The 20,249-nt window shown below is 47.9% G+C and overlaps 10 protein-coding genes across 10 annotated transcripts; 6 read left to right on the forward strand and 4 right to left on the reverse strand.

Moving 5' to 3' along the window:
- Positions 1 to 1,135: 1,135 nt before the first annotated feature.
- FIESC28_04056 (uncharacterized protein) lies at positions 1,136 to 3,061 on the forward strand (the record flags this gene model as incomplete). The annotated part of the gene is made up of 3 exons (XM_031158203.1): positions 1,136 to 1,651; positions 1,694 to 1,850; positions 1,893 to 3,061. The coding sequence occupies 3 exons, from the start codon at positions 1,136 to 1,138 to the stop codon at positions 3,059 to 3,061; spliced, it is 1,842 nt and encodes a 613-aa protein (XP_031017652.1).
- A 316-nt stretch (positions 3,062 to 3,377) lies between these two features.
- FIESC28_04057 (uncharacterized protein) lies at positions 3,378 to 4,070 on the forward strand (the record flags this gene model as incomplete). The annotated part of the gene is made up of 2 exons (XM_031158204.1): positions 3,378 to 3,583; positions 3,629 to 4,070. 2 exons carry the CDS (start codon positions 3,378 to 3,380, stop codon positions 4,068 to 4,070), a joined length of 648 nt encoding a protein of 215 aa, XP_031017653.1.
- A 115-nt stretch (positions 4,071 to 4,185) lies between these two features.
- Positions 4,186 to 4,546, reverse strand: FIESC28_04058 (uncharacterized protein; the record flags this gene model as incomplete). Its single annotated transcript, XM_031158205.1, has 2 exons — positions 4,186 to 4,494; positions 4,544 to 4,546. The coding sequence occupies 2 exons, from the start codon at positions 4,544 to 4,546 to the stop codon at positions 4,186 to 4,188; spliced, it is 312 nt and encodes a 103-aa protein (XP_031017654.1).
- Positions 4,547 to 4,983: 437 nt separating this feature from the next.
- On the forward strand, positions 4,984 to 6,552 carry FIESC28_04059 (uncharacterized protein; the record flags this gene model as incomplete). The annotated part of the gene is made up of 1 exon (XM_031158206.1): positions 4,984 to 6,552. One exon carries the CDS (start codon positions 4,984 to 4,986, stop codon positions 6,550 to 6,552), a length of 1,569 nt encoding a protein of 522 aa, XP_031017655.1.
- A 221-nt stretch (positions 6,553 to 6,773) lies between these two features.
- Positions 6,774 to 10,979, reverse strand: FIESC28_04060 (uncharacterized protein; the record flags this gene model as incomplete). Its single annotated transcript, XM_031158207.1, has 4 exons — positions 6,774 to 7,238; positions 7,289 to 7,627; positions 7,672 to 10,699; positions 10,744 to 10,979. The coding sequence occupies 4 exons, from the start codon at positions 10,977 to 10,979 to the stop codon at positions 6,774 to 6,776; spliced, it is 4,068 nt and encodes a 1,355-aa protein (XP_031017656.1).
- A 905-nt stretch (positions 10,980 to 11,884) lies between these two features.
- On the forward strand, positions 11,885 to 12,370 carry FIESC28_04061 (uncharacterized protein; the record flags this gene model as incomplete). Its single annotated transcript, XM_031158208.1, has 2 exons — positions 11,885 to 11,998; positions 12,047 to 12,370. The coding sequence occupies 2 exons, from the start codon at positions 11,885 to 11,887 to the stop codon at positions 12,368 to 12,370; spliced, it is 438 nt and encodes a 145-aa protein (XP_031017657.1).
- Positions 12,371 to 13,383: 1,013 nt separating this feature from the next.
- Positions 13,384 to 15,024, forward strand: FIESC28_04062 (uncharacterized protein; the record flags this gene model as incomplete). Its single annotated transcript, XM_031158209.1, has 3 exons — positions 13,384 to 14,137; positions 14,183 to 14,532; positions 14,623 to 15,024. 3 exons carry the CDS (start codon positions 13,384 to 13,386, stop codon positions 15,022 to 15,024), a joined length of 1,506 nt encoding a protein of 501 aa, XP_031017658.1.
- Positions 15,025 to 15,374: 350 nt separating this feature from the next.
- On the reverse strand, positions 15,375 to 15,675 carry FIESC28_04063 (uncharacterized protein; the record flags this gene model as incomplete). The annotated part of the gene is made up of 2 exons (XM_031158210.1): positions 15,375 to 15,600; positions 15,650 to 15,675. The coding sequence occupies 2 exons, from the start codon at positions 15,673 to 15,675 to the stop codon at positions 15,375 to 15,377; spliced, it is 252 nt and encodes an 83-aa protein (XP_031017659.1).
- A 315-nt stretch (positions 15,676 to 15,990) lies between these two features.
- Positions 15,991 to 16,632, forward strand: FIESC28_04064 (uncharacterized protein; the record flags this gene model as incomplete). Its single annotated transcript, XM_031158211.1, has 1 exon — positions 15,991 to 16,632. One exon carries the CDS (start codon positions 15,991 to 15,993, stop codon positions 16,630 to 16,632), a length of 642 nt encoding a protein of 213 aa, XP_031017660.1.
- A 788-nt stretch (positions 16,633 to 17,420) lies between these two features.
- Positions 17,421 to 19,633, reverse strand: FIESC28_04065 (uncharacterized protein; the record flags this gene model as incomplete). The annotated part of the gene is made up of 4 exons (XM_031158212.1): positions 17,421 to 18,325; positions 18,515 to 19,051; positions 19,124 to 19,442; positions 19,493 to 19,633. 4 exons carry the CDS (start codon positions 19,631 to 19,633, stop codon positions 17,421 to 17,423), a joined length of 1,902 nt encoding a protein of 633 aa, XP_031017661.1.
- Positions 19,634 to 20,249: the final 616 nt, after the last annotated feature.

A 20,249-nucleotide genomic window follows, 5' to 3' on the forward strand; every position in this document is an offset into this window, starting at 1 on the left:
AGTCCTTTTCAGTCAGCAGCAAATAGTGTATGCATTGATTGAGAACGCCTGATAAGGCTGATGGTCAGCTAAATCCATTTTCGGTCATATACACGATCGATCAGCTTTTCAAGGCAACGAGGTAGGATTCTGTAAGAGCCTCACACAAACCCCTCAATAGCCGTTGCCAATCACTTGTTCAACAATTCTCCGACCGAGTCAGACATGGTCACCATTACCACCGTTGTATCAGAGACAATTGATCCCCGAGTTGATCAATGCAACAGAGTTGGTTCAAGTGTATTCATTCACGGTGTACATACGACAATGCAAGCCAAGTCGGGTACAACATACATACGAATAGTATATGCACTTGGTCATTTGATCAATGTCGTCTCTTTCAACCAACCGCTCACTGAGATGGTGACGGTGATGAACCTGCAGTAACAAGGCTGAATAACATCGTATTCGGCAACATTCGTGCATTTTACGATTTGTTTACTCTCTTGGAGTAGAATGTCAGCCTCATTTGTATGCTGTTAGCTGTGCTGCCTGTTGGGTATTGACGACTACCAACCACTCATAGCATTCGGCATAACACACACTCAATCAGAGAATAGGCAATGACCGACACGCAATCCCCCACACTTGATCTCCTACACCGATCACAGCCTGTGATTTGCATATCCTTTGTTGACTCACCTGCTGTGCATATGGCGATAATAAGTGATGTTACACAAACAACATCACGAAAATGAGATGCACATCAACCCATACACTGCTGCAGGCAAACGGTGAGTCTCTTGTGCGTGCAGGTGAATCTCTTGTGTGTGTACGTGAGTCTCTTGTGTCTGGGCAAGACAAGCGCGCGTGTGGCAAACTCACCAACATGATCTAACCCTTCATGAACAAATGACTGTTATAAATGCAGGTCTTCCAACATGGTCTTTCTCAGTCACCAATCGAGACGATGCATCTCATCACCAACCATAGGCTGAGGCTCTGGTCATCAGGTCTGGCTATAAAAGGGCTGGTGCGACATTGCCAACACAGTCTTGCGTCTTGCATCAACCAATATACCTTCTCAGTATAGACATCAACCAACTATCAGCATAGACATACTACAAATTTACATCATAAACTACGACTATACATCATGGATCTGTCAAGCGTTGGCAGAATGGCACCTTGGTTCAAGGCGCTGAACGATACATCTAAACCAGAAAACTCAACTACCTTTCCTGGCATCTTGGACAGTGTTTTAACCACCGCTGGTCAAGCATCGCCACTCCTCCAACTCTTTCTTTTCGTTTATCGACTAGTCGGTGCACAACTAGGCCTCGATCCCTCAATCCTCTTGACCTTCCTCGGTTGTCTTTGGGGTTTGTCCAAACTATTCGATCAGGTGTGCGCCGTTATAGACGGCTTCATCAGTGACTACCTCCGATGCACAGTTTGCGTCAAAGACAATGACCAAATCTATTCCACACTGATGCAATTTCTGTCCGAGCAAGAAGATGTGGCTACGAATCGGCATTTGGCTGCTGAGACTATATACAAGAGTGCTTGGGATGAGGAGGAGGATTCTGCTTTGGCTTTGGCTAAGACTGTTGTTGAAGATGATGATGACTCTCCCAAGTATCTCAACTTTGCCAGCGATGCCGCGAGATGTGTAAGTACATGATACTCTTGATGATCGTCACTGACTCTTTAGAACCCACGATATGTACCAGCTATGGGAACGACAGGATTCTGGCACGAAGGGGTATATTTCAGGGTTTACCGTAGGAAGGAAACATTGCAGACTCAAGGCTGGATGGGCAATAAGGATGTCGAGGAACTGAGGATCTCTTGTTTCGGAAGATCAACCGGTAAGTTAACAGGCTCCTTTTAGAACGTCACTAACAGTTTAGAACCCATCAAAGGTCTTTTAAAGGACGCCAAGACCGCCTTTTTCCTCGACACTCGGTATAAAACGACCATCTTCCGGCCTAGGATTAAGGAGAACCGTCGTGACGCCTGGAGTATGTGGCAGCAAGTTGCTCGAAGACCCATCAGACCCATGAGCACTGTCATTCTCGAGAACCAAGAGAAGCATAATGTTCTGAGGGATATCAATGAGTATCTTCACCCTGGTACACCCAAGTGGTATGCTTCGAGAGGTATTCCTCTTCGTCGAGGGTATCTCTTCCATGGTCCTCCTGGTACAGGCAAGACCAGTTTCTCTTTTGCTCTGGCTGGTGTTTTCGGTATTGATATCTATGTCATCAGTCTTCAGGATCCTACTATCAGCGAAGAGGATTTGGCTGTGCTGTTCACTAGACTTCCTCGACGATGTATCGTGCTTTTGGAGGATATCGACACAGCTGGTCTACGTCGTCCAAGTGATGAAGACAAGGATGAAGAAAAAGAAGGCACGGAAGATAAAGACGAAACATCCAAATCCGACAAATCTACCAAGAAGAAGAAATCCAAGTCTAAAAAGGACAAGGATTCTGACTCTAGCAGCTCGGACAGCAGCTCTGAAGAAGAACGCAAGAAACGCAGAAGAAAACGACGACACAGAAGAGACAGAGAAAATACTGGAAACAAAGGTACTAATAACATCTTGTCCGTGGAAAGTATTTCCCTCTCAGGTCTCTTAAACGCCATCGACGGCGTAGCATCCCACGAAGGACGCATTCTCATCATGACAACCAACAAACCCGAATCCCTCGACGAAGCACTCATCCGACCAGGCAGAGTGGACGTACAAGTCGGCTTCAAGAATGCCACCAGCGAACAAGCTACCGAGTTGTTCTATCGAATGTACGAGGTTTCTAAAAACAAGCCTGTTCCTATGGCCAAGACGAATGGAAGTGCTGTTGTGGAGGTCAAGGATGAGGGGGATGATGAGTTGAGGATGACTGCGGATAAGTTTGGAGAACTAATTCCTGAGGATACGTTTAGTCCGGCTGAGATACAGGGTTTTCTGCTGAAGAGGAAGAAGTGTCCTAAGCAGGCTTTGCAGGATGCTGATGGATGGATTCAAGCTACTGTTAAGCAGAAGGAGTTGAAGTCCAAGGTTGTAACTGTGCAGTAGGGGATAAATTGAGGGTCCGGACTTGGTTCGCTCCTTACATATGTATTTGGAAAAGAGCCAATAGTTATATAGTCAATTAATCTCATGTTTTTAAATAAATGCAATGATGGTTCAATCGTTGATTGTGATTAGATGCCATATTGACTGGAATGCTAAGGTGAGCTCGGTGTGGCTCGGTCAAGAGCTACGTCTCCACCCTGTGTCACTGTACCTCCCATTAATCCCACGTCAACACCAACATCGCGACAACACCACTTTCGACTCTCTCGATACCCAGCAGCTTCATCGGCTACAGAATGAACCAGCGACATCCATAATGAGCAACCAACTCCCCAGCGCAACCCCAGACCCCTCCAACAAGGACGGCCTACGATACCCCAGCAATGGAAAGACCATCTACCACAGACCTCTTAATAGAACCAAGACAGCTGAGCTGAGCCAAGCTAGCTTTGCGTATCTGTTTGGTGAGATGGTTACGTATGCGCAGAGAAGAGTCAAGGGTATTCAAGAGCTGGAGCAACGGTGCGTTTGCCTGTCCTTTGTTGCGATCTATGCTAATCGTCGCAGTCTTAACGTCCAAGGCCATTCCATCGGTCTAAAACTCCTCGACCTCCTCCTCTTCCGCGAACCAGTCCGCACACAAACCCGACCGCTAGGCATTATTCAGCTTCTACATTTCATCAAGCAAAATATCTGGCAACACCTCTTCAACCGTCAAGCAGACCGACTCGAGAAATCCGCCAACCCTGAAACACCAGACGAATACCACATTATCGATAACGAGCCCTTAGTCAATCAATACATCAGCGTGCCCAAGGAAATGAGCCAGTTGAACTGCGCTGCGTTTGTGGCGGGTGTTGTAGAGGGTGTTTGCGATGGAGCAGATTTCCCTGCTAGAGTTACGGCGCATACCGTTGCAGAGGGTGACATGTGGCCTGGCAAGACTGTGTTTCTCGTCAAGTTTAGACCAGAAGTACTCGAGAGAGAGGGATTCTTGGGGAAGAATTAAATATCACAGCGGAGTTTGGAGTTTGGGATAAACCGGGCAATGTATGCCATTTATTTAATGAACCTTGTTCTGTATGAAGAAATGCAATCCCCAACGCCATGCTTGAATCTCATCATTACCGAGGAAGAGTACTCCCAGAACCCTTGAGCTTCCCACCAGTTCCTATACTGGGACCCTTATTCATAAGTTCCGACAGACCCAAATCCTTCCAAGCAGGTTCCTTTGACTTTTGCGTCGCGCGCTGAATCCCAAACGCAGCATGTTGATCGGGCACAACATCATCTTCGTCTTCAGGGTTGATGGGTTGATGGATGGCAGGAACATAGATTTCGTCGTCGGGGAGTTTATCTTTGCAGAAATCTTCAAAGAGGTCTGCATCTCGAGAGCGGTGCATGTGCACGAATGTGAAACTTGAATCTTTGTTCTGAACGTGTTAGTGAAGCATGTTGAGAGGGAGATGGGTTTGGGTTTACCATTGTGTTGTTGTTGTTTGTTGATGGCAAGTTCGTTCCACTGCGGGACGGGAGGCGGGGTGTGGGGCCGATTGTGCTACAGGGTGAAACTCACGAGTACCGAAGATGATGTCCCAAGGGTTCGGTAGTTGAACTGAATTAAAGTAGACTTCTTGCTAATTGAGCTTGTTGTTGGAGATACGCAAAAAACTACCTGGCCGCGTTTTGTGGCTGATCTACCGAGTGATCAGTCGTGTTACAGATAATCCAGGCACTAAAATGTTATTCGTTACTGGCGGGGTGAATCTTTACTTTTTCATCAACACCGTATCTATTCAACATCCGCTATCACCAGTCTTCATGCTTCAAGCATATGAAACGAAATCATTTGATCACCTTATGATATCTTAGGCTATTTATTTCGTCCCTTATTTCGTCCCTTAGGTTCTTAGAGTACCATCATGGCTGCCTCAAGCCCCGCAACAGCTCCAAAGCTACCCCTCGACATCATTTACAACATCGGTCTAGTTTTAAGTAACAATACGCAAAGCGAAGTCGAAGAATATATCGATTCCGAATTTGACCCAGCAAACAGGCCAAATCGAAGCGCTTTGCATCGTCTAACATACCTTTCCAAAGCTACCAAGGACCTTCTGGAACCTCTTCTCTACCGTTATTTCCAATGGACCACACCCCAAGACGTCGTCAACAGCTTCATCACCCTCATCCAAAGACCTGAAGTCAGGCCTCATGTGCAGTGCATCTCGTCATTTGCGGCAATCACCGGTCCGGGGGTACGAAAGAAGGAATTGCCCCTCTGCAAGAAGCTTTGGGCAAAGAGATGTCCTTCTGACAAGCCTGCCCTAATGAGGCTCCTCGATGAAGCTGGTCTTCATAAGCTTGCTTGGTCAGCTTGTATGCTTGAAAGAACGAAGCAGAGATTCATGTTCTCGCCTGATTTCAAGCATGATGGTATTCTGGAGCTCATGTTCGCTGCTATTCTGTTTCTTACGCCCAATGTCACCAATTTTGTCTGGCGCGATATGAACACCAACCCAAAGGCATTCATACTGGACCACGTCATGGGCGATGCAGTCAAATCGTACCCTATCATGCCAAAACTCAGATTCCTCAATACAGAAAAGTCAGCTTTTGTGGAAGCAAAGCAAGCACAGTTCTTTACTTCCCACATCAACCTGTGGGATAATTTGCAGACCCTTTATCTCAACGATATTGACTTGGATGTCGAATTCATCGAAATGATCTGCAATGGCGATTTTAAAAAGGGCAGACCTATCAAGGAACTCCGCATCCGATGTGTATCAGGGTCGGAGATACCAGGAAGTATGAGCTCGTTTGACCCGGACTTCGAGTTATCCTCCACCGAGCTGCTAGATGCCAATGATCCCGATAAAGATAAGGATAAGTTCGAGGGTGTGTTTCCTCATCTCGAATACCTCGAAGTCAGACTCGTTCACCACCAAGAACGTCACGAACAAGGCTCGCGCACCCTGAAAGCCTTCCTCCACGCCGTTGGTTGCCCAAAGATCCTGAAACTAGAAGGTCACCGCCTACCACGCGCCCAATTGACCACCGGCATCATCCACGACCGTCTCGAACACCTCACAGTCCGCGAGCACAGCCGCGACGGCGGAACCCGCACAATGGAAAAAGACGTTCTAATCAAAGGCCTCAACTCATGGTGGGCAACAAGTTCCCACCTCGTACCGAACCTAAAGAGAATCGATTGGGATCACTACAAGCTCCAACGCGAGGATCTTGACGATGAAACTGTGTGGCAAATGACCGGAGAGGAAGAATGGGAGGATGACTCCAACGATGACTACGGCGACGACTACCTCTCCGACGAACTGTTTGGGGATGATGAGGATCATATCGAACATTTACACGATAACGTTTATTACAACCATACTACCGGCGAGGTTTTTCAGGATGGGTATGAGGAATTGATGGCGGCTTTGCAGCTGATGGAAGCAAATGGAGACCTCCCCCCAGGCTTTAGACCATAGAGAAGGAAATAGTCTGAGTGCTTGTCTAAACTGGCATAAGATGATCAGACTATTTTTAGATTAGATTTAGAGTACTGGAAGAAGTTGTTTGATACCTGATCAGTAGAGTGGCTGGATAGACTTGGTGATTGGCAATTAACATGACAAACGTACTGACTCGAATCCATCATTCGCTAATTTGTATTGTATCGTATGGTGCACTCGACTACTCTTTACTGACACTAAACCATACGCGTCTGAAGCTGACTGTTCTCCTCACGCAGCCACTTCAACTGCTTGTCAAACTCCTTGTTAACCCACTCCCAATACCCAGTCCAATTGCTAGCGGCACCAGCATTACTAGCAACCGCACCAGCATTGCCTGTGGTAGCCTTCATCTTCTCACCGAGCATCAACGTGACCCTCAAAATACTCTTGTTCGCCTCTTCCTGCTTCTCCACGTCCTGCTTGACGGCATTATCCTTCAATTTGACGGAAAGAACAGTTCTGTACGCTTCTGCAATCGAGTTGAGTCGACGCGTTGTCTCGTCAGGGTCGATGGTGATGAGCTTGGTCACCATGAGGTTGCAGAGCTGACGAATATCGTTGTCATCTTTGAGGCCAGCGACGACACGGTCGTAAAAGTCGATATTGTTGATACGGCTGAAGGCGGTTTCCATTAGAGCATACAAAGTTTCGTATGCGCTCTGTTTGAAGTGTTAGTCATTGACGTATATATTGACGGGATACAACGCACCTTTCGGACCTCGAGACCATCATCAACGGTATGCTTGAACGGTCCCATCATGACTTCTCTAATGAGTTCCTTCTTGATCACTGACTCTTGCAAGACGTAAGGCATCAGCTTGCCCAAGTGAGGCAGGATCATATCGGGTTTCGTTCGGGCAGCGGTAGTAAGGGTAGTCATAGCAAGTCGGCGAATATCCATATCGGAGTCTTGGAGGATGGTCAGAAGCATCGAAATGAGAACATCCCTGAGCATAGCATCCAAAACTTCGTCGCTTTCGGGGAGGGTGTATCGGACAGCTTGAACAGCCATTCCTCGGACGCCGAGAGATTGGTTCTCGAGAAGAGCCTAGACGGGTTAGCAGGGTACGATTGAGAATTCGATATACATACCTGAAGACGAGGAACAAAAACTGCAGGGTCCAGAGTGACAAGTCTTCCAACACATTCAGCACAGACGACCTTGTTGTCAACATTATCGGAGGCCTTGAGGAGTTCCTCCCAGATAGTTGGAGCATAGTTTCGCAGGTCAGTAGACTGCGCTGAGATTGACTGAAGAATTTCCTTGACGGATTGAATTAGAAGGTATTGAGTGTTGCCGCCCTTTTGCATGGTCTTCAAAATCACAGGCAAGAACTCGGGAACGTTACCAGAACCGGCCTGACCAAGAGCAACAGCAGCAGACAGTGAAACCTTGTCGGGCTCATCGTGGAACTGGTCCAAGAAGAGGTCGGGCTTCAAAGTTGACTCAGTTCCGAGTCGCTTTCCAGCTTCACCCAAAACAGCCAGAGCAAGACTGACGCGAGCCTCATCACCGGTCTTAGCGCTTGTGTAGAGCTCCGTCACAAAGCTATCCAGCTTGACACCAACAGACTCACCACCAGTGACGAGTAGTGTTCCTATCACCTTACCCACGACTGGGGAGTCTCCTGCGACACTAACTCCTTGAAGCAACCCTGTCATGAGTTCTTGACCAGCACCGTTCTCGCCAATAGCGCTAACAAAGAGGAGTAACTGATCAAGAACGATACCTGCGTAATGTTGCTTGAGTAGGTCGGAAAGTGCAGAGATCATGTCTTCGGTCACCACAAGTTCTGGATGTTCGGGTACCAACTTGGCGAGAATGATCAATGTTGGGCCAAGCAGATGTGTATCACTATTGGTAATAATGGGCATCAGATCTGCAGCAATTCCCTTGATGGTATCAGGTTCAAGTTGTCCCTTGGTAGCGGGTGACAAGGCAAGGTTTCGGAGAGCGATGATACTGGATCCACGAAGAGCTCGGTTGGCCTTTCGCAGTTGAGCAGAAAGCTCCAAAGCGACATCCTGAATCCATTGCTTCTCGAGTTGACCTGGAGTTTTGGCATATCGAGCAACGTTTTCAACTGCGCGAACTGCAGCCAGACGGGTGGTCTCATTCTTAAGTCGCTCTTGGAGAATATCCAGAGCAGCCTTGACCTTGTCCGCGGACAACAGAGAAGAGCCCTCGGAAGTGGAAGTTCGAGAGATCAAAACACCAAGAGCATGGATCGCACGTTGACGGACCTCGGCGTCTGCATCCTGAGCAGATGACCGGTTGGAAATAACCTCGTAAAGCTTATCGAGCTCAGCCTTGTACTTGGAGGCAGCGTTTCGTGATCGTGGGGGTGTGATCGTCTTGACGAGTTCCTCGACAGTGCGAATGGCCTCGCTTGAAATCTTGTAGTATCGGTTGTTGGCGGCAGAAGTAACACCATCAACAATCTTGGTGAGATAAGGCTGCAGAATAGTAGATGAATGTGTCTTTGCAATATCGCTAATAACACCCAAAGCAGTAATCCTAAGTGTGCTAGGGGTTGCTGTAGACGAACCAGCATGCGATGACAGGTTGGCGGAAACATGACCAGAACCACTGGGTTGGATGGCATCGATGATGGGTCCAATGACTTGGTCAAAGTACTCGGCCAATCCACCGTGCTGAACAGAAACAATATCATCAAGAAGACTGATGACTGCCTGCTTGGTGGGAATGGTCTTGCCCTTGAGCTGTTTGGTAATAGCCTTGATGATGGATGGTGTCAAGCGAGCCAAATCAGCTCGGGGACCGCTGGGGGGAATCTTTTCTTGGGTGGGGGAGACAAGACCAGATCCTGACATGAATTGGGAAGCGGTAGCACCACCTCCACTGCTTTGGCGTCTACGCTTGCGGCTGATGGGAATGCGAGATTCCATTTCGGGTTCAAAGTCTTCGAGAGAAAGATCGGGTGTGTGGAGACCCTCTCCTGTCTTGCGAACGAGGAGAGACAGTGCTGAAATAACCTCAAGACGAACATTCTCCTCTCGCTCTGAAATGCGCTTAATAAGAGAGGGAGCAGTCTTGTTGTAGAGAACACCGTTCTCCAGTAGGTCACCACTTCCGCGTGTTGAGATGAGGATGTACATGGTCTTGGCGGCGCATCGTCTAACCTTCCAGCTGGCATCGTCGTCATCGTCTTCGAAACCGTCGTCGTCGAACTCGTCGTCTTCGTCCATCTCATCATCCTCTTCTTCATCCTCCATATCTTCGTCATCGTCGTCGGCATTGTAGTTGGGGTCGTACTTGAGGAATCGTAGGCAGGCGTCTATTGTTTCGTCTGTGAATGGTCGCATCTCCTGAGGGCATGATGCCAAGAAAGCTTCGAGAGCCACAAGAGCAGCCTCACGAATCTCGTTGAAATCCTGACCGAGGTCGTCTCCATCGCTGAGTGCTTCCATATGCTCTTCGAGCTCTTCCTCGCTAAGTGCCTTGAGAACGAGAGGGGCGGTAGAGGCAAGGTGAGGTCCAAATCTCGAAGGAATCGATCGAGCCATACTGCCGAGGATCGAGATGTATAATCTTCTTGTGACCGGGCTTGTTTGTTTGGATAGGCCAGTCGTAATACGTCTGACGACTTCCTGCAAATGCTCGTCTGATAGATAAACAGCAAGCATAGAAATGGCAACAACAGCTCTCTTCTTGACAACTGATGTGCCCTTCTCGCTTTCCAAAAGCTGAATGACCACCTCCTGCATAGCCTCGACCTCAACCTGAACGAGCATAGGTCCGAAACATCGTACCACCTCGATCAACACATCAACAGCTTCGGCGTTGATGTCGCCTTCGTTTTGTAGGAGTCCTTCGGGAACAGGAGGCAGAGGAACCTTGGGGTTCTTGGGGACTTGTGTCCTGGGACCGGGGCCGATAAGTCGTGGAATCAGCACGCGGCTGATGGCACTGTAGGCTTCCTGAACATCGTGTGCGGGTGGAATACCGGGTACGGGGCGAGGGAGAGCGATAATAACGTTTCTCAAAGCCATTGAAGGCACGGCGTTGTCCACGGAGTTCTTAAGCTTCAGGGTCGATAACTTCTCGATCATGGGCGCAATAACTGGTGTAGGGACTTTGCCTACGAAAGGGCCGAGACTGGGGAGATTAGCGGGTGATTCGTAGGACAGGTAAATACATACCACTTGACTGCAAGGTTCTGGACTTCACCATTCTGATCGTCGAGTGTCTTGATGATACTATCAACAGTACGAGCAGCTATGTTGTAATCATGCTGGAGGAAATCGGGCTTGGCATGATTGAGCAGTTGGAGCAGATCGTTCAAGGCCATGTATCGGAAATCAGGGTCGTTGTCGCCGAGCTTTTGAACATATCCCATCACCGCCTGCGGCGTGGCATTAATCTGTGTAGAAGCCATGATGGGCGATGTTCACGATGGCGTGAGAGCTGTGGTCATAAGCGCGGGGTAACGAGATGTTGGTGTTTTGAGAGGGCAATAACTGCAGAGCTAGAAAATGGGATTGATATGAAAGGAAGAAGCTGCTGCCTCAACGAGAATGCAGCTAGCTATTGTAGAATGATTGAGGATTGAGCTTTACCTCTAGGCAGACGGAAGAAGGTCGGAGCTGTCGAGGTCGATGCCCCGCTATGACATGCAAGCTACCCCGGTAGGAAGCATCATTGCCTGCCTATCGGTGGAGTATTAATCCGGATCCGGGAGAGTGTAGGGTAACATTCAACGACATGCGAACGATTGAATGCGATTGTATTATCTTGAAACGAAGATTGTTCATTAACTTTGTGAATTCATCTTTTAGCAGTTCCTTGTAGTCGATGGCTTATAGAAGCGATCTATACCCGAGATGTTTCTTGAGTTGGAGTTTGGCGGAAATATGCTTTGATGGTCAACGCATACTGGATTGTTCATTTCTACATACGCTTCCAACAGGTAATAATATCGTTATCTGACCAGGAAGTCAATGCAAGTGAAGACTAACTGCATGAAACAGGAAAAAGTCAAATGGTAGTGTATCTAACGATATATGTCACTGTGAATGTTGATTGATACAGCTGATTCAACACGCTGCTCGTCTCGTGATTGTGATTCGAGTAAAAAGTTGATTCGATTCAGTAACAGGCCAAGGGTTCAACTCTGACGCAGAATCCGGTGAATAGTAACAGCTTAGGAGTATATGAACGACTGATCTCTCGTGATCAGAGTCAACATAATCTCATTCTCAACAACCAGTTACCACTCAGCCTCATCCACATCCCTACACAGCACTCTGTCCCCAAGCAAGGATTGCTTATCTATTCTCAAAGATGAAGCTCACTTGGGCACCTCTCGCTCTTTTCTCCCTTGTTGCTGCTAACCCAGTAACTCCAGTCTACGAAATCCCAGACTTCGAACGCGACTACAACTTTACATGTGGCGAGGTGCGTAGTGATTGGCAGCATCTATACAGTACTTACTAAACACGTTAGACATTGAACTCCACCATCAATCTGACCCAGTGCTATGTGTTGTTGAACTGGCTTGGAAGTGCTTCCAAGACGGGCTGGTGGACAATCGGAGACCTGAAGAATTATTCGTGGAATGTTCAAGGATGTCAAGTGACTATCGTAACTACCGAGGTCGCAAACTATACTCTCAGCATGAACGGAGCCGAGTTCTTTCAGGTTGGCGAGTCGGCTTATACGAACAAATGCAACAAGCCACAGCAACGAATCTCGTTTTCACCCAAGAATGGTAGCTGGGTAGTCTACATGATGGAGGTTGGGTTCGATTACAATGGACCTATCTGGTAGAAGGATAAAAGAACAAGGGTATCGTGGATGATATGGGTTTCGGCGGTTGATAGACTGAAAGGCCGTGGTAGGGCGCATGATGCTTAGGTATAAACAGTCCGATGGTTAGAGAGCAGTTATAATTCACACATCTCAGAACAATGGGCATCCGAAAGCATAAGGGATGAAATACTTCGACCGCTTGATGGTGGATCAGAATAGTAAGCAGAATACTCTATGATGGTAGTCTAAGCCTTAGAGGACAATTATTTTATTACGTACCTGAGACAATGAGAGAAGCTTGAACTCATGTTACACAGTGGCTTTGTTTTGGAACGGAAACAAAAGTTCAATGCGTTGAACAAAGCCCTAACAGTGTGTTACGCAGCAGGGTAAGACATGTTGTACTACAACAAAGGAATCTTCCAGATCATAGCGACAGTTGAGGATCTGATCGGCTCCTGGGAGCTCTAGCATTACATGATCTGGAAACATAATGGGTATTTAGTCTGGTACCTAGACTGCCTACTCCTGGCGTCTTGATATTTAGACGACAGCTCTCAGACAACTCAGTACCGATTATAAGTACGGTCAACTCCGAATTTGATCCAGCAAAGAGGCCGAACAACTCCATCACCTGATCAACCTTTCCAAAACTACCAAAGGGCTAGGACAAACATCTAATTCATTTGATTGGATGGCAAGTATACCTAGGTGATGCTCCAGGGCAGAAAATAATTGCACTGGCACTGGCACGCAGTTGACAAGCAGCTGGCAAAAGTAGCAGGCGTGACCGACATCGCAACTGCTGTTTATGTGTCAACAAACATAACGTCATACGGGTTTTGTTTATTTCCTTATTCTTTCGTCCCTTCAGAGTCTTTCCATCCAAACTCTTTTTCTTTCGTCCCGGTTACTCGGGGTTTGCTTGTGACACATCTGGTGATCAGATGCCCGGCAATGCGTACTTAATAAAACAACACTTTTGATCACACGAACTTCGTCCGGGTTTTCACTTCTGATCGTACCTCACGATGGAAAACGGCACCAAGATGAGCTCCTCTCCGGGCTGCAATCCCTCGCAAGGAACCAAGACCAGCCTCACTCTGACTGATCTTCCGATCGAGATTTTGTCACATTCTCTGTCGTTTCTTCCGAACAGACGCCCAGTCCGAAACGCAATCACTTCTTGTTCAGCCCTTCATGATGCCTTCAAGAACAAACCATCCTACATCGCCTCGTGCGTATTGTTCAACAGCATGTCAGATGGCGTATTCGAAGAAGCCTGCGTTGTGAACAACCTCAAAAACGAATCCTGGAAAGGTGCAAAGGCCGGCATCAAGGCTATCCATCGAGCCTACAATAGTCGAATGATCCCAGGACGCGATCTCACCTTCGAAAACGTCAAAGAAATGTGGAAACTTCACAAGGCTGTTGTATACTTTGGTCGCCAGATACCCCGTACCCTCATCAACGAGAACCCCGTCACCAGTCAGAAAGACTACTTCTATGTCACCCGTCTTGTTCGATCTCGTTTCCAGCGAGCCTTATACCGCTTCAGTGCTTACCTCGACATCATGGAAAAGTTGCGAGCGTCACCACTCCACGACCATGGTGGAAAAAGCAGACCCCTCACAGAGGCTGAAAAGGTAGAAGCCCCTGCCGTCACCAGTTTGAGTGGTTTAGATGATCATCGTGTCCTCCTTGCGTGGCATAGCCACTACTGCACTGTCGAGATAGAGCAGGTGTCCGGAATCTGCGGCCTTCTAATCAATCAGATTGCACCGAGTGAGTATGAGCATTCCTAATTCAGAATAGATCTGACACATTTAGCTTTCAACGATTTCCTAGAACACGATGTCGAACTAGGCTCGAGACTGCACAAATATATCGTCCACCCCCAGCAGCCCCGCTCCATGAGCCCCATTGCTCTAGGACTCCCTTTCTTGCACAAGTTCATGACGGCCCCTGCACGAACACTTCAGCAAGATGTCATATACCCGGTGCTAGAGCATGTCGAATGGAACCCTCGTGACATCTCGCGTATCCCCTTTCCTAGTACCGACGAAGCACTTAACGCTAAGGTTTTCGAGACCGACGCCCGACCTGGAATGTGGGCCAACGAGCCATTACTAGAATGCATTATCCGAACTCCCTTCTTCAAAGACCCCGACAAGGGCCCCGTGAGTGCATAGTCCGCTCTGGGTCGGTTCAACGTCTACTTCATAAGCGAAGACCTCTGGGACGAGAACATCGGCTATCGGTCATTGCAGCCCCTTCCGTGGGGATACGTGTTTTGGGATCTGAACATGCTTGAAAACGCAGGGTTTAAGAACATCAACATGGAGGACAGGATCAACAGCGACCTTGATGTTACATTTCCCGAGGGCCATTTCGACCGAGAGGCTCCCTGCCCCCTTGAAAGGTACGGGAGCAACCGGGCGACGGAACTCCTCTTTTTTGCCCAACATGAGAAGCACCTGATGCGTAAGCGAGGCGAAACCGGATACTTTAACTTTGAAGCCTTTTGCGAATCTGTCAAGGATCGTCTTGTCAGCAATATGCCTGGGATCCCGGAGGGGATTATGGGCGGATTACTTGATGTTGTGCCAGCAGAGCATGGATTGAACGGGTTGTTGGAGTATATGGCGGCTGTTCTGGCAAATGAGACTTAGAGTATTGCAGCGGCGATGGGAATCGAGTGATTTTTAAAGACATATTGAGGGTTGCTTTTGTCACAAAGAAGTTGCACCTAGTGGAATGCCTGGATGCTAGTGTCAACTCACGCAAAGGACCGCATTGAGGACTACAGGTTGATGCTGAATCCTATGTATATTTGGTACCCTCTCAGTTTAGTTACATGTTGAATATTCGGAGGATCATTGTTGAGCATCAATCCAAGATCATGGAACCTTCCAACCGGCACAATGCTTTCACGAGAGAATTCAATCACAATCCATTCAACGATTTAATTGCTTATGGCCTTACAAACAGCAAATCTGTATATCCCTTTCTATACTGCCATCTAACGACGCTCCAATGCCCACGGGTCGCGGACTATCTCCATAGAGACGGGTAACTCGATAGGATGATCTGGCCAACGGAGAGTCTCCAGTGAGAATGGGGGCGCGGTATAGGTTTGGCCTTGCTTGGTGGACGTCTCAATCCCATTCTTCTTCTCAGCAGAATTTTGCTCGTCAGAGGACTTTGCCTCGGAGCCGCTTGGGGCCAAATCTGACTTGACGGGTTTGCTACTATGAGAGTTAGCTCTGGAATTTCTGACTTGGGATTGAAACAAACCTCTTGTTCACGGAATTGTTCGCCATCGTGTATGTGATTGTTAATGAGAGGAAGAGGTTTCTCTGAAGCCTGGACGAGGAATTAAATTAAAGTCCGTTCTAGGTCTCGTTGGTGCCTTAGGAATTTCTGTCAGTTGTTGGCACTGGCAGGGCTGATGAAGTGTTGAAGTGCCGACAACCACGCATGACTGTATGGCCGCGTCACAATCTCTCTTGACTTTGTTTTCCTTTCTCTCTTCTATCACTTTCTTTCTGTCCATCTTTCCATCTCAACCCTTTTCACTTCCTACCTATCTATCAGCAACAACTACTTTCGCTCTAATAAAGATAAGCAGTTTAACCATGGAAGACGAACAGAGGCACAACGTTCCCTCAGAAAACAACGACAGACACGACCGCGGTCGAGATCCCTACCGATCCCCAAAGCATGACAAATCCAGGGACTACCGATCCATGAGCCCAGGAGACGACTTCTACAAACGGAGATACTTTGATCTCCTTCGAGAGAATGACATGCTACGAGACGAAAACCGAATGATGCGGAAGAAACTGGCCGAGAACGGGCAAAAAAGCCACAGGCGACATCGATCGAGAAGCCCACGGGAACGGAATCGCCCACGAAGCCCGGATTCGTCCCACCGGACAGACGATCGCTTGCGTTTGAGTGGACGTGACGACACGGCCATCGATACCACGGCCGCGACACTAAACTCCAATACTATGCGGAAGAGGCCATCAGTTGGGAGTGCTAAGGAAAATCCGAAGAAGCTGTGTGTTCAAGGCCGTGGCAGACCAGGCAGACCTCCCAAACGAAGCGGTCCTTCTCTACCATCACAACAGGAGAATACACAAACAGTCCAGGGCCCGCCAACACTCAACCAGCGGCTCTCCCGACGTGCTCCAGGGGTAACGGTAGCGAGCAATGAACTTTCTGATGTCGACGATCCAGAAGACTGGTATGTCTCACAGTTGAGTGATCTGTAATGGCCGCGACCACGACACAAACCAGTGTTGAGACTATATCAATATGGATACCAAGTCTCGTGTCCGCGTACGGAGAGTCGCTCCACCATGTACCAACCCAAGAGGAGATAACCGGTGATGGAACGGAGAACAACAATGGTCAGTCAGAGCAAGGCCCGCAAGTGGTCTTAAAAGAAGATGAGGATCTGATCAATTCCTCCGATGAAGAGATACGAACCGAAAGATTCAGCAAATCCAGTCTAGACAATGGCATAGATGACATCTCAAATCATCGGAGACATGGACAGGGTGCTGCCATCAAATTCATATGTAGGCAATGGTTGGCGAACCGCCACCATGCCTCATTGCAGACAGACGATATAATGCACCGGTAGCGAAGTAGTATAATGGCACCTTTTCTTTTTCTTACTTATGGACGATGAATATGCTCTTCGATTAATCGTGATGTCAACATAATGAGACCCGTGAATGTGAAATGACATGCCATATCCGGGATGTCGCTGCATATTGGGTTCAGTGACGCGAATGAGGACTCCCTATCTACTATCCTCAGAGGATATAACTTGGTCGATGGAGATCCCATACTACTTGATTGAGTCTTGAACTGTCCTCTTCGCTAGTTCGCTTTCCCTACAGAAATTTCACACTACTAAACGGTCTCAGTCTCAATTGATCATCAGTTGGCCTCTCTATACAAGTTTCCTATTGCAAGCATCTACTCTCCATTGCTAGCCTATTCTAAAGAAACAACAAACTGTTCATTTACTCAAGACCCAGTACATACAAAACTAGCATACCTCATAGCTGTTGCTCCCTAGGGCCAAGGCTGTCCGAATTCCATCAAGACCACGATAACCTCGATCTCTCAACTCATGATCCAACTTCTGCAGGATGTCCTCATCGATGTACGTAAAGTCGCTCATACATCTTGACCCACCGTCTCCCGAGCAGTGCAGACTGGTATACACTCCTTGACAGTCTGTCTTGAACAAAAGAACATCTGCCGACTCCTCGGAAATGTGAAAGGGCTGATCTGACAACTTGTCTTTCGCATGACTGAACCCTTCTTCGTCCGTGGATATTTCGACAATCTGGTGTAGGTACGCTCTTGAAAGGTGCAGCTTGATCTCTTGAAGTCTTGCGGGCGTGATTGGTGGCTGGATGGTGGACAAGTCGATCATCCCATTGATGGGAACCTGCGAGTCTTTTAACGCTTGAATTAGAAGTCTGCATTTGCGTTGGACTTCAATAATTTCGTGTCCCTGGACTTGTATACCCAGATCCTGCAGCACTGTTGGAGACCGATTGAATATGGTGGATGTCGCTCCGGGATCGACGATAGCTTCCATGATCGCTACCTTGAATGGTATGTAACCAGTTACTGCCCAAACGCCGAAGTAGCCGCGCAGGAGGAAAGTGTTCAGCTTCGTGGTAAAACCTTCGTCGGCATCGCGGACCACCTTCGGCTCAAAACCATAGTCTGACGCCACTACGGCAGCTATCAGGATCTTGCCTGCGGTAACGCGATCATCTTCTGACTTCTGGCACAGGAAATGGGCGATACGATGATCATAGTTCACAATCCTCAAGATTTTGAAGAAGGCTTTCTCATGCACGTCAGGTGAAATAGACCATCCAAAGGCAGACTCGTCGGGAATGGCAAGGCCCTGGAGATAAAGGCGTCTCTGCATATCTTTAAACACTTAGCTGCTGTCCATCTGGTTCTTGTCGAGGATATGGAGGAGAGATCGGAAAGTCGTCGGCCATTCCGTGAACTCAATTAAAGCTGCCAGACATCCTCCTGTCTGTTCGTTGCAGACACTCATTCGGCGCACTGCGCTTTCGTTGGGTGGTTTCGCTGGTGTTACGACATATGATGGACATCCTGGGGCAGCCTGGACCCCGTGGCCCCAACTGAGCTGTTCTACCAGCTCGGATTTCGAAGAATTGAGTTTGACCTTGCAGATTTGTCTCGATCGAAGGTCGAAGACCTGGAGATCGCGCGTGTTGCAGAGAACAAGGCAAAAGTGACCTCTGACTTGAACAAGAGTTGGGGTTCGGATGCCAATCTGTGTTAGGAAATCCAGATCAATCGTAAGATCTGTCCCGAGCTCATTAACATTCGACTGCACCAATGGCACTCGTCTTGCGCCATGCAAGGGAACTTTGCTGAAATTAAGAGCTCTGCAAAGTATATTCCCTACGATATTGAACGTTTTCTGGTTGGGCCGCAGAAATATGATAACGGTAGGGTTTTCCCGGACATCTGGTAGTATGAACAGAATTGGTGCGCTGTATGAGGTGAATAGAGATTTGGTCATGGGATGCATCCCTTCCGAAGATAAGGTCAGCAGTCGCATCTTTCGACTCGCTTTTGCTACCACCGTTGTCAGGCTCATAAGAGCCAGCGCAAACTCCGCTGAGTAGCCGGAATCAGTTTGGACAATCACCACTGTACTTTCCTGCAGTTGGGTCGACTCAAGCCTCTAACCTGATGTCGTATTGTAGGCAAGTTTGAGCATGTCCGTGGCTTCGGTGTACGTCAATGTCTGTACTGGGGCAAGGTGATCATGTCTCTGGTCGTCAAGAGCTGCTTTGACATGGTCTTTCTTGAACTCAGGAACGACAAGAAGGATCCCTCTTGGCCGTTTCGTTCGCTTGAGCTTTTGTTGAAGTAAAAGAGGCACCTCGACAATTTTGTTAGCAGCACACGGGCCGTCGATGTGCCCGAATCTGAGGTTGTTGTCGGTCGGTTCATCGGCAATCCATGAGGCGATTTCGCCGAGAACGGGCGTCCACTCTTCATGCATCTGGGTTGTGTCAGATCAGCTGTATGCATATGGAGGACGTATGTACTCACTTTGTTGTTGTGGAGGGAAAGTTGAGGAAGGTGCAGTGGTGGAGTTGAACTCGAGTTAAGTAGGTAGGTACCTGTGTAGCCTGCCCAGATCAACTGTGAATCACAAACAACAGGAAGCGGGGCATGCATTGAAGGAAACATAATTGTTCAAGACAAAGATTTCTAAGACAAAGAGCTGCTGTAAATGTAGGTATATAATGTTTGTTTAATACAGGAAAATACAGGAAAACTCTTAGCGCATTGCAACTATCCTCGTCAAGGGATATCTCATGCACCACCCAAAGAAAGCCACCGAAGGATGTCCCATATGATCAAGATTGATGTTGAGGGATTGTTGACACTGGGAGAAGAGGGATCGTGTAAGGAAGCGTGAGTGCGTAAGATGAGGCGTCGAATGTGAATCGTCGAGGCTGAACATAGAGTGGCGTATGAACGTTACCGCTCTCTGTGAATCTATATGAGTGAAGAGATAGCAGCAAAGGCTTACTATAAGCATACCTAATAGCCCATCGGAAACAATCTCTCGTTTTCGAAAGCATTGCCAAGTTACGAGGCAGAAGGTAGGCAAGTTCACCACGACGCCAATAATAGCGACGACGACTTCGTGTGAGATAGCCATGTGACGTAGGAGCGACTTGAAACTTTGAGAATGTTGGGATAGTTCTTTCCCTACGAGTCGGTAAACTTGGGAAAGATCACTTTGTCAATTAGAAAGGAAGGTAAGATTATATATCCTTCCCAAAGATACGAATTTTGG

The sequence above is a fragment of the Fusarium coffeatum genome (assembly GCF_003316985.1).
Source record: "Fusarium coffeatum strain FIESC_28 chromosome Unknown BRIP53273_contig_84, whole genome shotgun sequence".
Classification (NCBI taxonomy): Eukaryota; Fungi; Ascomycota; class Sordariomycetes; order Hypocreales; family Nectriaceae; genus Fusarium; species Fusarium coffeatum.